The sequence below is a fragment of the Polypterus senegalus genome, chromosome 5 (genome assembly GCF_016835505.1).
Source record: "Polypterus senegalus isolate Bchr_013 chromosome 5, ASM1683550v1, whole genome shotgun sequence".
NCBI classification, from domain to species: domain Eukaryota; kingdom Metazoa; phylum Chordata; class Cladistia; order Polypteriformes; family Polypteridae; genus Polypterus; species Polypterus senegalus.
This window is the reverse complement of record NC_053158.1, coordinates 114,961,834-114,978,342: the sequence shown is the minus strand read 5'-3', so window position 1 is coordinate 114,978,342 and position 16,509 is coordinate 114,961,834. Positions and strand designations below refer to the sequence as shown.

General features: G+C 34.2%; 1 protein-coding gene across 5 annotated transcripts in view; it reads right to left on the bottom strand.

Annotated features, from left to right (window-relative positions):
* Nucleotides 1-16,509, bottom strand: part of asic1c (acid-sensing (proton-gated) ion channel 1c) — a 1,167,770-nt gene that overhangs the window by 76,517 nt on the left and 1,074,744 nt on the right. For all 5 annotated transcript variants that reach the window (XM_039753240.1, XM_039753242.1, XM_039753243.1 and 2 more), the window contains 2 exons: nt 8,587-8,666; nt 6,043-6,114 (listed from right to left, as the gene is read on the bottom strand). In XM_039753240.1, coding sequence (XP_039609174.1) covers nt 6,043-6,114; nt 8,587-8,666 — 152 coding nt within the window. The remainder of the gene's footprint in view (nt 1-6,042; nt 6,115-8,586; nt 8,667-16,509) is intronic.

The window sequence follows — 16,509 nt, the reverse complement described above, 5'->3', positions numbered from 1 at the left end:
AAAATTGCTTAAATCACCTTTCTTTCCCATTCTGACATTCAGTTTGGAGTTCAGGAGATTGTCTTGACCAGGACCACACCCCTAAATCCTTGAAACAACTGCCATGTGATTGGTTGATTAGATAATTGCATTAATGAGAAATTGAACAGGTGTTCCTAATAATCCTTTAGGTGAGCGTATAAATATAAAAGTAGCTGTGTAAGCTTGTGCTGCAAAAAGCCCAGGGTCCTAGAAACTTATGAAATCGTCAGAAAAAAATTGAAATGTAGAGATGTCAGGTAATTGAAAGAAACTACTCTGGGCATCTTTCTCCTAGGAGGTTTTGTTTTGCCTACATGCTCCCCTCGCTTGTGTATTAACGGCTAAGCAAGTTTCTGTTTTTGTGGAGGTGGAGCCCTTACCCCAACTCCACCTTTTATTTCCGGGCCGGACAGACAGACGCATATAGTTCCATGCATAGACTTTTATATATGATTGTATGCATTGTACTTAAAGATAGACTTTTTAGGTTTTATTTCATGTTCTATTTTTTATTGAAAGTTACTTTTATTTTTTTGCCAAGAAAACATTTCAAATCTATATAGTGTATGAGGTTATCAGCTTTAACCTTTAAACAAGCCTTTGCTAATGTACCACATTTGAAAGTAATCAGTAAGCTACAGTATAAATTGGTTTTAGAATCAGTGGTGCAATGTAACAAATTACATTTACATGCATTATTGTACTTAAGTAGATAATATAGGAAATTATATCTTTAAAAATATTTTTACATGAAAATGCTTTTACTATTTGTATATTTATTTTGTAAGTATCCTACTTGGTTATATTTTCAAGGCAGATCCTTACAAAGTACAATTGATTGGCTGTGTTCAAAATTTGAGTTCACAGTGGTGGATTAAAATTATAAGATACATGCCAAATCTGAAGAGCAAAGTATTTTAGTAAACAATGTATTTACTGTGCCATTTCTGTGGCTGAGTAAGTGAATGCATCTCAGCATATCATAGTGTAATGGACCAGTTTGTTTGCTAAGAATTGAATATGTGCTGTAGAACGTCCAGCCTTTAATCTAGGGTGCAGTGAGTCCAGCAACTTTATGATTCTGCTGTATGTTGAAATACTGGGGCTATGGAAGATGCTAAGGAAAGTTCTAGGAGAAGTTGTAACCATAGTACTCTTTATAAAAAAGAAATGGTACTGTATGTCACATTTAGAAAAACTGTCCAGTCTCACGGACTAAGAAAAATCAGCTTCATTATGCCAATTAAACTGTACCTAAAAATTTAAGTTATTTGCATTCAACCTTTATTCAGATTTACAAAATGTCATGGAAGTAAGCTGATATTAAAACTAGCAGGGTATTTAAAGTATTCCATAAATGATAAATATCATACTTAAAAATGCTATAGTAAATTTATGATAACAATTTATTCTGATGATTAACAGGAAAGCAGGCTACATCATTTTTAAAAAGATCTTCCCCTTTGGTATGTAATACATACAGTATGTGAAGTTCATTTAGGATATGTATCATTTTCTAGTAATGCATGGTGTTCTATAGTACTTTTTTGCATAAGAAGCTGGCTCTTGCAAAATGTTTGGTTTCACTATTTGAGTAAGGCTACACCAAAAATGTTCACAATAAGAATTATAATGACAAGTGAATATGGCACCCATTGTTTGTGGTGCCGGTGAAACCTGAGAATTGGTTGCATCGAGTGCTGCTGTCAATACCTGTGTCGTTTCAGGAAAAAAATCCTTTAATATTACAGCGATGACAAACATGCTATATTCCTCTAAGCACATCATTCTATAGAACAAAAAATTGCAAAATATAAGTAGTTCTAATTTGCTCCCAATAGTTTCTGCAATGCCTGACATTATTTTTATTTTTCAACACTCATCTACATAAGAGTGTGCAGCACAAAAATAGGAATTTTACTGCAGATTTTTCATTGGAGTTTTAATTTGCTGTTTAGAGGTAACCTATTAACTGTGGCTTGAGATTTTGAAATTTGCTTCTATATGCTGTTTCTATGCAGATTGTACTTGCCTAATGTCAACGTGATTAAAACAACTTTTGTTTAATGTATAACTGTAAGCTTTTCTTTCAGCTGAAGTGTTTGCTGTCTCATATTATACTGTATAATTATACCGTAACTACAGGCTACATTTGTCAGCTGATATTTAGAAGTGATTTTTATCACTTCCTTACCATGCACTTGATATGATGATGTTATTTTTTTGCATGTTTCAATATTTGAAATGTACCATACAGTGATGTGCACTATTAGTGTTTAAAGCTGAGATTGAGTGTGGTCAACAACATTTTATTAGAAATCTCATAGCAACCTTATTATTTATGTCAAATTGTAATGAGTGTTGTTCATTTAAGGTGATAAAAATATGTTGACTTGTTTTCATGAATTTAAATATCATTCCAGCCAGGGAGGGTGTGAGGCAATTTGCAGTAAATGAAGGCAAGGGTTCCGTGTATGAGATGAACATAGAAAGAATTAGTTTAAAACCACTAGGGCTGATGTGTTGTTAATTTGGATTTTGGTTTGAAACTTAAAATGTTTTTATTTGTGGAAATTCAGTAGGCAGCAAAATGACAACACTGAATTCTTCTGTTGTATTTTTTTTGATGTTTGGAATTTTGGCATTTAATAAGTCAATTTGTAATATTCAGTACAAAAATTGATAGCTGCAGTTATGTATTAAAAATAAAATCTAATTAAAGAACACAGCAGCCTTATTGAATTTAATTTTAAATTTTTATTGTTTTCTTTTATGGTCTGCTTCTGTAATTTTAAATCTCATTCCAATGGAAGGGAATATAACATGTTTTGCATTTGATGATGGGACCCTTTTTAGTAGAAGTGTGTAATATTAATTGGAATCAACAAAGCTACAGTGTGCTTTGTTTAGATTTTCTTAGAATTTGTTTTTGTATTTCATAGACTAAATTTTTTGGAAATTTCATTTACCATAGAAAGTAAAGTACATGGTTTCTGTTATATATATATAATGTATCATTTGTTCATTTCATCCTTATTTTTAATAATTTAAAGCTTCGGTTTTTTGCCCATTGTGTCATTATTGTTGTGTGGGTAGACTACGGGTATATTGAGGCTTCTGTGGTTTTATTGTGGTAATTTATTATATATTTCATAGATAGATAGAAAATGCTGTATGTCTATTATTTCTTTTAGGTTTTTACTTAGAAATAATGAATTTCAGCGTTTTACTTGTATGTTGTGATCTATTTAGTTATTAAATTATAATATCATGTTTACTTTAAATTCATTTTTACAAGTTTATTTCATTCCAGAAGGACAAATAAAGAAAACATTATTAATAGACTGCTTTTCAATGACTCTAGGAAGTTTTTGTTGATGATTTCGGGGTAGGGCTAACAGGGTATAACTATGCATGCTAGGAAGTGGCTGTTTAAAGAAGGATTTTGAGAAACCTATGAGAAAAAAAAGCTTGTACATTACATACATGCATGTTAAATTTTTTCATTAATCACCAAGATAATTTACACCATAAATTATGCAAGCTTGCTTGCAGAAGATTGGGAAATACCGTAAAGTGTGAGGTGAAGTATACTTACAGAGTGCAACCTCATGCCCAATGCAAATGAAGGCAGGTAGCACAGATTGGGTGAGAAATATAGTGACATTCCCATGTAACATAGTACATAGCTGCAACAGCTCTGTGATTTAATGCTCGCCTTGCAAGTATCATGGGGTATTGGCTATGGGAGGTGGGTTGGGGAGTTTGTCTAAATTGTTTCAGTGAAAAATTTAGCAATATCGTCAGTGAACATAGCAAATTTTCTAAAAAAGCACTTTGGCGAATTCAGCCAATTAACACTAGTGCTAATGTCTTCTGAAATGAGGATTAACACCTATTGTCCAGCACAGTTATTGCCTGCCTTTAGTGGAAAACAATAGTGGAAGCCTAGCACAGACCATGGATGGATAATTCAACAGGTGGACTTTGTGAATGTGAGAATGTGTGATAGATAGGAGTATGGTTTTGTTTTGTTTGAGGACTCCTGTCCCTGTCTGTTCTTGCACAAGTAAATGTTACAGACTGTTACTCTTCTGAGTCAATTCAGTAAATGAAAGTTAAATAATGAAATATTTTCTCTTATTTACCAAAGGATGGAATGTATAGGTGTTAAAATAATGCTGATTGCATTATCTGGAAATAAGGCTTACAATGTTTTATTTTCTATTCTATGCTAATATTAGGAATATCAACTTATTCAGATAAAATCTAACTTTTATGTGAATAAGATGTGTAAACACAACTGTAGAGATCATAAAGAAAGTGTGGTGCTGTTTTTAATTCTGTGTATTCAAACAGGAGTTTAACAGGTAAGCAATTTTTTACATAGACAGTGTAGATATTTGTATATTAATGAATAGTCAAGTGGGCTGATGGCAGATTTGTAAATGTAGATACTAATTCAAGGTGCCTTGTACAAATCTGGGGATTGTACACATTTTAAACTCAGATAAAATAACCAGCATTTGTGTGTTCTTGTAAAGAGATATAAATAAGTGCTTAAGAAATTTTTGGTAGCATGTTATTATAATAAACTATGTGGTAATAATCAAAGTGTTCTCACTGATAAGTAACAAGATCATTGACAAATTATCAGTACTCTGGTTTCAGCTGATGCATTTTATAGGCTGTTTAGTAGTATTTTTATAAAAGGATTACCTAGTCTAGGGGTATTGTATAAAAAGGATGACTTGGAAACTTTTCTATGACACCATTGTCATGGGCATTGAAACTGGCCTAAAAAAGGTCAAGACTGCAACTCTGTAACTATTAAAGGTTGACTGCCTGATACAAACGTTGCTATATGGACTTGGATGAATACATACAACAAGGGGTTATTGGTTGTTTCCTGTCTAACCCAGGTCCTGCAGGGAAGCTGAGAGACATCCTTGTTCAGTCCTCTCAACAGTGAAAAACTGTCTGGTGCTGAAGTCACTGAAGTAGGCAGCCTATTACTGCTGAAGTTCCCAGGGTGAGTGTTGCAGGGTGTATATGCAAAACAAGGTCAATAAGTTAAGGTACAGTTTAGGGGCATTTCTTATTCTTCACCAAGATAAAAAAATAACATAGGAGGCTAGTGTTGTGGCTTTCATGATAATACGTCAGTTTTCATGATTATGACAATGGCAGGTAATTCTCTAAATCTTTTTTTTTTCTAAAGTGTTTAGATTGAGCCTATTTCTGCTACATTGGGTACAATGCAGGAACTAATCACAAGCACCCCACATCACGAATGGCTTGGTCAGACATGATTGGTCAATTTAAAGTCTCATAATATCCTATCCTAAAAGTATAAGGTTATAGAAAGCTCGGAGTACTCAGGTGAATCCAACAAGGAGAATATTCAAACACTACACGGATTGTTATCAGACAGGAATCCTATGCAGGTCATTAGAGCTAATGAAGAGCAAAAATGATAATTGTGCCACTATACTGCTCTCATTGGCAGAAGACTATTTTGCCTGAAAGTAAATGTAAAACCAGATTTAGATTATTTACTACTATTTAAACAGCTGATGTAATATTTTTTGGAAAAAATATTTCTCAGCTTTTAAATTTTTAAGATGAGCTATAGTGTTTGGGAAACAAAAGTTTGGTTTAGTTAGATGTGCTGCTGTTAAGTGTTAAAAATATAATAGTTCAAAGTGTTGTCAACTGTAGTTGCAATGATTTAAATTTTAATTTGTATACATTGTATTAAAATGTACAGTTTGCTTATTTTATTCCAATACATATATTATTTTAGATGGTGAATAATTTAAAGATCAGTCTATTAAAAACTTCGAATTAAAATGCTTGACACATATATTGTGTACTTTGGTGTTTATTTACGCTATAAAGGTTTATTAGCATGTTATAAAATTTTTCTTTGCCAGGAAGAATCTTTAGTTGTTTCAGCCATCATAAATTTTACTCTTTAATATATAATAACTTAACCTTAAAAAAGGCAAAAATATTTACCAGATTGTCACTTTGACTTCTCTTTGGTCTTTTCTTGCGCTTCACATAACCAAAAACCTTATCTTTAAATACCTGGAAAGAAAAAAAAAATTTTTTTAGAACTGATTATTATGTAAAGTAAAGTCTAGACATTCCTCCAGGTGCTCCAGTTTCCTCCCACAGTCCAAAGACATGCAGGTTAGGTGCATTGGTAAATTGTCCCTAGTGTGTACTTCGTGTGTGTGTGCCCTGTGGTGGGCTGGTGCCCTTCCCAGGATTTGTTCCTGCCTTGCACCCTGTGATGGCTTGGATGGGCTGCAGCAGACCCCTGTGACCCTGTACAGGATACAGAGGGTTGGAAAATGACAGACTGACTGACTAATCTATTTTAAATATTTCACATCCTATTATAAGAGTCAAAACATAGAATGTACTATGGAAAAGTTTGAGAACTTTTCAACTCTCAGCCTGCATAATAATTTACTCTACTTTCAACAAAAAAGATAACAGTGGTATGTCTTTCATTTCCTCGGAACATCTGAGTACTGGGGTGTTTTCTGAACAAAGATTTTTAGTGAAGCAGTATTTAGTTGTACGAAGTTAAATCAAATATGAAAAACTGTCTGTACAAAAATGTGGGTACCCTTATAATTTTGCTGATTTGAATGCATGTAACTGCTCAATACTGATTATTTGCAAGACCAAATTGGTTGGATTAGCTCGTTAAGCCTTGAACGTCATAGACAGGCGTGTCCAATCACGAGAAAAAGTTTTTAAGGTGGTCAATTGCAAGTTGTGCTTCTCTTTGACTCTCCTCTGATGAGTGACAGCATGGGATCCTCAAAGCAACTCTCAAAAGATCTGAAAACAAAGATTGTTCAGTATCGTGGTTTAGGGGAAGGCTACAAACAGCTGTCTTAGAGGTTTAAACTGTCAGTTTCAACTGTAAGGAATGTAATCAGGAAATGGAAGGCCACAGGCACAGTTGCTGTTAAACCCAGGTCTGGCATGCCAAGAAAAATACAGGAGTGGCATATGCGCAAGATTGTGAGAATGGTTACAGACAACCCACAGATCATCTCCAAAGACCTGCAAGAACATCTTGCTGCAGATGGTGTACTGTATATGTACATCGTTCTACAATTTAGCACAATTTGCACAAAGAACATCTGTATGACAGGGTGAAGAGAAAGAAGCCCTTTCTGCACTCACGCCACAAACAGTCACTTGTTGTATGCAAATGCTCATTTAGACAAGCCAGATTAATTTTGGAACAAAGTGCTTTGGACTGATGAGACAAAAATTTAGTTATTTGGTCATAACAAAAAGCACTTTGCGTGGCGGAAGAAGAACACCACATTCCAAGAAAAACACCTGCTACCTACTGTCAAATTTGGTGGAGGTTCCATCATGCTGTCTGGTAGTGCAGCCACTTTGAGAGTATTTGCAAGTAGCTCAAATAAAGTTTTTAAATTTTACAGAAGAGCCTAAGTGGTACAAAAATCCAATCATAATAAAAGAGAAGTAAGCATAGAAAAGCAGTGTTGCTGCCTCACAACTCCAAAAGAATGGTTTTAAATTGTTTGCTGCAGTTTTTCTTGCACAACCTAAAGACTTGTAGATTAGATCTATTGGTGACACTATATTAAACCATTAAGAGTGGGTGGCTGTATACAAAAATCTGCTCTATGATAGAATGGCACCTCATCCAGAGTTGCTGGTGAATACTATCATGATAAAGTCCAGCCCTACATGAGCAATCAATCATAACACATGCCAGTGACAGTTATTCACACCCAAAAGAACACTTCTAGCATTATAATTAACAATGTCACAAGCTACATATCATCACTGACTGGTTTTAAGATTATGACTGCAAACGTTAATTGCTTCTGTGCCCTATGCAATCTCGATGTCTCAGCCCCATTAAGCATCTTCAGCAACATAATAATTTCCACATGGCACAACATTTCTGAACAATATATTCTGCATCTTGTAGAATCCATATATATTTTGTTTTGAAGGCAAAAGAAGGTGTAGCACACTACTACATAAATACTGCTAGTTAGTAACTCAGTATAGATTAAAATGTGCACTGTTGGTGAATTTGAACAAGCATAAACTTCTTCAGAATGTTAATGTGCTCTAATAATCTATATTATTATTGTAGTATCCAATTGAATGTTACAAAAAAAAAATCTTTAGATTGTATAGAAATTAAGTTTGCTTCAGTCTTTCTAGTCTATTTACCGGTACTTGTTTTTACATTTTCAAAACTATACAGCTAACAGAGGTGAAATAAATGTATGCAGCAGCATACCTATCAACTGAAAGTCACAGGAATTTAAGACCTTTAATCTTAGTGTCATACAACTGCCTTATTTCACATACAAAAAAGATGTTTATGTGAAGGTAAGAGAATAAAAACATATACTGTACATCAGAAGTATATTTAAGGCAGGATTATCTGTGTTATTGTACAGATCATCTTCCATAATGACATAAAACCATATTGACACAACAACCAGATATGCATCATGGTACATAATATGTATAAATTCTTACCTCATATAAATAATCAAATATTTCCAAAATTGTTAAAATGCTCGCACCAATGAAAAGACCCATCTGGCCACCAATATCACCTAAAAAGATATAGTTTAAACATATTTTAATTATAAAGGTTAGGTTATAAGCAGTGCATGGGTAAAACATTTGGATTTATTTTTAGTTTATATTTCATTCCAAGAATGGTCCACTCTAGCTAGCCTTACATGTTCTGCAAAAGAGTTAGCCCTTTCTTTCAGCCTGATAAATGTGTAGCATTGAAAATATATCTGACTCTGCCATAAACTAATCGTGTTCATACATTTGAAATCAGCAACATCCAAGTTAAATTCCATTACAGTATGTCTTCCAATTACAAGCTGCATCTTTCAGGAAAGAAGAAAGGTGGGCCTCAATTGCAATTGGCCCACATTTGTTAAGGAATGCATTGACTGTAATCTAAATCCTGGGGTGAGTTAGTTTCAGTGTTTTGGTATTGTTTGAGGATTCATCCTATATAAAACTAAGGGGTCATCTTTAAAGTAATACCTTCTCACAGGCAGCTTTATTAGGAATAGGTATATTATATTACACATTTTAAATCTTTATCCGTTAATAAAATATTGAGACTAAAACAAAATGTGTAATGTGGGTAGGCAGAATATTCTACTGTTGGGCTACTTTCTGTGGTAATTTTTAAAGTATTTTAATTTATGCCTGAAATTTTAAGAAAGCCCATGAGCATGGCATAACAGAGTAGTCTTTGGTGAGAATAGTAAGTTCTGTATAATGTTTTAATGAAGTCCAATACAAAATGATCAAAAATAAATAGAATAAATGTTCCTTGTTGACAGATGTAGATCTTACTTTAAGATAGTGTGGTGCAAATGAAAGACATCTAATCTGGTGTGTAAAGCTAGATTAGTGACTAGCCATAAAACAATATTTTGCACCAAATTTAGTAGAATTTGTGGTTACTTTACTGAGAATCAATTACTGTAATGAAGGAATATAAAATAAAGAGACTTATCAGCAAAGTATTATGTGTCTTTCAAACAGTACGTTGGCACTGAGCAAGAGCAGAAAGTGAAATAACTGGCAGCTACCCTGATTACTCAACAAACCTGTTGTTTAGTGCTAACAAAGGCCAATAGAATCCAAAAACAACTTGTTATGATGAATCAAATTATAGCCTAGTATGGAAAACCCTTTGCAGAAGGTGACTATAAAAACGACCTCTCAGAGAAGGAGAAAGAATGTAATAATATTAGTCTTGCAAAGACAGTTACCCAGCAAATCAAAGATTTGTCATGCAACATAAAGGAGCCAAAAGTTAAATCACATGTAATTAGAACACTGATGCCACTGACACTACTTAGTTTTTTTTTTGTGAGTGGTTGATGAGAATTTTTGTATTTCAGAAGAGTTCTGTGAATAAAGGAGCTTCATGGGTACAGTGACATGAAACCTCAGTTTCTAATGACACCTAAAAAAAAAGTCAAATGAGAGTCACATCTGTGATGTGAATTGAAACTCCACAACTATATTAAAACCAGAGCTAACAATTAATTTCAAGGAATATCATCAGTGTGGTCAGTAGTTCAGTAATCACTAGTAAGTTCAATCTGGGAAATTCTCCAGACGTATTAAAATGATATAATATTACTGTTAATGTAGGTTTTAAAATTAGAGTGCAATATATTTAAAACTCACCTATTAGTGTAGCCCCACAAATGTAAATGCAGTTTGGTTATTGCAATACATCTGATAATTTTTGCTTATCTTTCAAAAGCAGGCCCAATCAAAATGTTTGGAAACCCCTGCTTCTAGATACCTTTCTGAAAAGCATTAATGAACTGGCCAAGATGTTTACAAAATGCAGAAGGATCCCATGGCCCTGTGTATATTCTAAATTTTTCTATTGCTAATCATTTTTGTAGTGTTTCTTTTTGCACTTTATTAAATATTTGAAGAGCTAACAAAATGAGTTCATTTGTAAATAAATGTTTTTTGATAGATGCATACTATTTATTACAGTATAATGATCTGTAAAGGTATTATTTAGTTCTACTCTTTTAAAAAGAACATTCCCTCATTCCCCCCATTATTTATCCATTTCCTTTTTGCTGAACTGCAAGATATTTACCCTTATGCTATTAGTGTCCATTTAAGTTGCTTTTTTATTTTTTCAGTATTTCCATTTGATTTAGTTTTAATCCAAACGTTGATGACATTGGTAATCCTGACATTTAATACAAGAAAATAAGCTCTGGGTGTTAGGGTACATATGCGTGCTGAACTATGAATAGTTTTAGATATTCTTCAGAAGTGAAGTTAGAGAGACAATCATGAGAATAACTACATAAGGAAAGGAGAAAATAGTCCTCAGACAAAGCTTTCATTTCATTTCTCAGTTTACATCCACATCCTCAAATACCATCACAGAGTCTGAATATTGAACAAAGAACTGATAACAACAGACCAGGTGAAGTAAGTACACATGACTGCAGGCACTGATTCTTTATAACGGTTATTCGAATAACAAAATGGGAAGAAGTGTGCTGCTGCTGCTTGTCCAGAGGAAGTGAAGGCAGCTGCAGTGGATTAGACATCTGGAGAGGATGCCTCTTAGTTGACACTCACAGATAATGTATGTATGGCCAAAGGGGAGAAGGCCTGTGTGTAGATCCAGGACAAACTGTAAGGATTATAATTCTTAGATGACTTGAAAACAATTGGGAATTCTGCTAAAGTACCTGGAGCATGTTACTAAGGATAAAGTGGTCTGCATTGTCAAGCTGTAGAATGGGACTGTTACATTCTACTTATACTTACTATTTCAATTTTGCACTTTTTTTATATGAAGAATATATGAGTTTTTCTATTTTGCTGCTTCTTAAGATGTTTCAGTGTAGTATTGGTGGAAATTATGAAGAATCATTTGATTACATTAAAATTCACTGTCTTTTAGAAGAAACAAATTAAAAGGATGTTAGATATTTTTCAAATCAAAGTTATTCACAGTCATGGTATATATTAGTTTGCCCCATGCAATTGTGTTCTAAAGTGAAGCATAGTTTATAAATTTTTAAAAATAACCAGCCTTTTATTTTATAATGGAGACTAAAGTTATTAGAGTTCCAATGTGATGAAAAGCCATTAAAATTCAGTGTCTTTTAGAAGAAACAAATTAAAAGGATAAGTTAGATATTTTTCAAATCAAAGTTATTCACAGTAATGGTATATACTGTATTAGTTTTCCCATGCAATTGTATTCTAAAGTGAAGCATAGTTTACAATTTAAAAAAAAAATAACTAGCCTTCTCTTGTATTTTATAATGGAGACTAAAGGTATTAGAGTTCCAATGTGATGAAAAGCCTTAAAACTTACTGAATATGCCCACTTTGAAGGTTCTGATTTAAGAAAACGTGCCTTCCACGTTTCTGAGGCATCCTTACAAGAGTACAAGTATACTGGAAACAATGTATATATACATACATACAATACATATAACAGAGTTTTGGTACTATTTTCTCAAGGTAAGAATGCATTATCTGCTTGCAGTAGTCATTGTGAGTGGAGTTATAATAACCCGTTGAATGTTGTGTACATGCAATATAAAAAAAAAGAATTAGATAATGAAAAATGCAGAGTGTGTGATAAAGCAGATTGAAGCGCCACAAACCAATTATCAAACTTTTTAATGGATGATAAGTTGCACTTGCTAAGGATATTTTAATAAAATACCCTAGGACAAAGTTTTTAGTGAAAACTGACTGATACTTACTAATACCAATTAATCCATAAATACACATGGAGAACATGCAGGCTCCATGTAAAACCTACTGCTGTTAGGTAGAAATAACAGCTCTGCACTACCACTCTGCCTATGTGAAAGTCTCTGTATTACACTTACTACATTTCAACCTTGTTACACCTAAGGTTGCTAAAGTGGCCTAAGTTTGTGTGTGTATGTGTTTATGTTTGTTCACTAGGTAATGATATTGGCAATTGTTATAAAATGAGTGCCAGTGGGTGGGGTTTTGGTTTACGGCACATATAGCCATAGGACGGAAATAAAGAAAGATGTGTTAACCAAACAGGAGTAATTTTGTGTAGTTTAATAACTATTACCAGGAACAGAGTTTCTTGGTGTGTAAGCATGAATGGTATTAAACCTCCCCCTGCTCTTCAACTGGGTGGAAATGTTGATGAAAACTGTCAGATCTTAAACTAAAGGAACAAATGTGTAATTTTGAACATTTCAAATGCTCAGTGATACTGACCATATTGTTTTTAGCATAACTGACAAGAAAGTAAAAGAATGACTTCTTTGTGATAGTGAGCTTACCTTAGAAACTGCAATCAAGATATGTCATGCTAACGAGCTCTCAGCATTGCATTCTTAAACACTTGCATCTGATCCTTTTAGTGCAGTTAGCCAAGAGACTGTCTCAGTTAATGTTGTATGGTGAAGTGGGATGCAAGGATGTTCAGAGAGGGCAAACATTGATGCATTTGCATGTAATCACTGAGGCACCACTAACACTCCACAGCAATGCCTTGTATTTTGGGAAAAGATGTGCCAATTGCAAGGGTAGAAATCATTTTGCCAGAAAGTGTTTTTTATCTGCTCAACAAGAAAAATCTAAACCAGTGACTGCAATTGATGGGGATAAAGATGAAGCATTTTTTGTAGGAATGGTTCATATTAACAGTAACTCAGCAAAGGAAGTTTGAACAATCTATAAGGATATATGGAGGGTACCTCTCAAAGTCAATGAAACTGTTATACCATTTAAACTGAATACTGGAGTCAAAGCAAATCTTCTAATTGCTGGTAACGTAAAGAGTCTTAATGACAAACCAAAAATAACACATATGTCAGTAGCACAGCCTATAATGAACAGGACATTCAAACTCACATCACTTGTAAGTTGAATGTGCTGATAAAAAACAAAACATATTTACTGTTGTTTGTGATTGTACCTGAAGGACATAATTCTTTGTTGAGTGATAAAGCATGCAAAGAGCTAGGCTTAGTATAGTGAAGTACAGTATGACAATTGAACTTGGCTGGATAATATACCTACAAAATACTCAGATGTGTTTCAGGGATTTGGCCTTGGCATTCATATATTCTATGAAAATGAAAGATAATGCACGTCCAGTAATTTATGCATCAAGAAGGGTTCCCTAAAGAAGGAGCTTGACTGAATGGTCTCATTAGGTGTAATAAAGAAAGCTGAAGAATCTAAAGATTGGGTGAATTCAATGGTCTGTTTGAAAAAGAAAAATGGTGATATTCATGTGTGTATGGATTCAAGGGTCCTCAAAAACAATATTAAAAGGGAACAGTATCACATACCCACATGGGAAGTGATAATTAGTGAAATGTCAGAGGAAAAAATATTCTTCAACAGGGATGTTTCACATGAGTTTTGGCAAATTAGATTGGATGACTCAAGTGCCAAACTCTATACATTTACTGCCCCTTTTGGACAGTACTTTTTTCTGCATCTTCCATTTGGCATCAGCTCCGCTCCAGAGATATTACATAAGGCAATGGAGGAGACTGTTGAAGTCCTTGAGGGGATAGGTGTTTAAGTTGAAGATATTATTGTTGGGTGTTCATCAGAGCAGGAACGTAATCTCAGATTGGGGAATGTGTTTCAAAGAACAGCATGGTCTCAAACTAAATAGAGACAAATGTAAGTTCAGAGTGAAAGAAATTACTTTTCTTGAAGATAAATTATCGGCTATTGGAGTTCAACCAGACATAGACAAAGTTCAGGCTATATTATAAATGATTAAAAGGGAATACAGCGTGCCCTAGGCATGTTCAGTTATCTGGGAAAATTTGTACCAAACATGTCTGTAAAGACTACACATTTAAGAGGTCTATTTCAGCAGCCGGCAGAATTTCAATGGAATCATGAACATGAAAAAGAATGCGAATGATTGTCAAGCATTCTAGCTGAGGAACCATTATTAACATTTTTCTATCCTGAAAGACCAACAAAAATTCTACTGATGCTTCACAAAATGGCTTAGGTGCAGTGTTCCTTCAGCAGCATGGGGCAATTTGGTACCCAATGGCATACGCCTCTCATTCAATGACACCAACTGATTGCCAGTATACCCAAATAGAGCAGGAGTGCCTGGGATTAGCTTTTGGGTGTGAGAAATTTCATAATTACAACTCTAGACTGTTAGGGGTAATTTTGGAGACTGATCACAAACCATTGCTCACCATTATGAAAGAAAATTTACATGATATGTCCCCACGTATAAAGAGGTTCATGATGAGGCTGCTGTTGTCATCAGTCAGTCATTATCTAACCCACTATATTCTAACACGGGTCACCTTGTTGTAAAGGATAATACATACATTGGCTGCACATTGAGACTTAAACAAAGACAAAAGGTCGCGTATGATCAGACAACTACACCTAGAGTCACTGTCCAAGATATGGTCCAAGCTAAAGGGTCAAGAGCAAGGTCAAAGAAGGCTGCAGTGCTTGAGCAAGTGACTCCACACTCATACAAAGTTCTGACTGAGAAAAGCAATGTATATAGAAGAAACCAAAGTAGTCTCCTGAAGACTGATGAGACATTCAGCTTAGTTAATGACCATGGGAAAGATTGTAATTGTGGCTCTTGGATAAAAACAACAGCACTGTATAAAGTAGTATGCCACCAGAAAGCAGCTGAGACAGAGCAGCCAACAGTCCCTTCGCACTGGTCCCAGCATACTAGAAGTCACCAGAAGGGCTTGAACTTTGAATAAATAAGCAGTGAATTTTACTACCGGTCTTTGACAGTTTAAATGAAAAAAAAAATGTTTGTTGAGGGGTTATGTTTTATATTTAACTATTTCTTGTTTAAATTAAAGCGGGAGGATGTAATGATATAGGCAGCTGTTCTAAAATCAGTGCCGACAGGTGAGGTTTTTGTTTATGACACATATAACCATAGGACGGAAATAAAGAAAGACATTTTAACCAAACTGGAGTAATTTTGTGTAGTTTAAAAACTGTTACACATCTTGTAATAGACTGGCCCCATATCTGAAGATTGTTAATGCCTTGTGTCCAATGCTTGCTGGGTTATGTTCTTGGTGTAATGCAACCCTGTGCAAAACTACTTAAGCATAAAGCATTTAATCTAATGACCAGGTTAGTTAAATGGATGAATGGATGTCTTGTTGTCAGCTTTATTACATACTATGCGCTAGCTAGATATACACTCACCAAAACACATGTGCTTTATCAATCCAGTGGCAGCAAGCTATATTTTTGTGAAATAAAGAAAATAGCATCTGTATAGTAAAAGAACATAAGTACTTGTTATTATTGTCTACTTGGGTACTAGAGGTCTCCTTGAGGTGAATACATGCCACTGGGGCCGAGGAAAATGAGCACTGCTATAAAGCCCAAAGTATGTCTCCTTTTAAAATAGCTGAATCTTAAAATAACAGTTTACTTTTTTCTTTGTTCTTTTTAAAACAACATGGATACACTGTTTTACAATGTGTACTGCATGTAATCTTAAAATGTGAACCAATACTCAATAAAATGTACCAAACTCTTCAGACCAAAAGTGACTTTTCATCATATTGGGTCTTTAGTGTTCTTCAACTTCATTATAAAAAGTAACAGAATTAACAACTTTATGGACAAAAATCTTTACATGCCTATTAGACTGCCTTGGTGTCACAATCACTCCTAAACCATTAACAGCTGTGTTTGAAGTACTCTCAGGTGTCTTTAAAATGGAGAAGGACAAACAAACTGTAATTTCCTTTACTACGTTACTAGCACCTAGACTTATCTTGCTCAACTGGAAGAATCCTAACCCACCTCAACTACTCTTAAATAAGTGGTTAACAGATGTTCTATACTACTTGAAACTACAAAAAAATCAAATTCTCACTTATA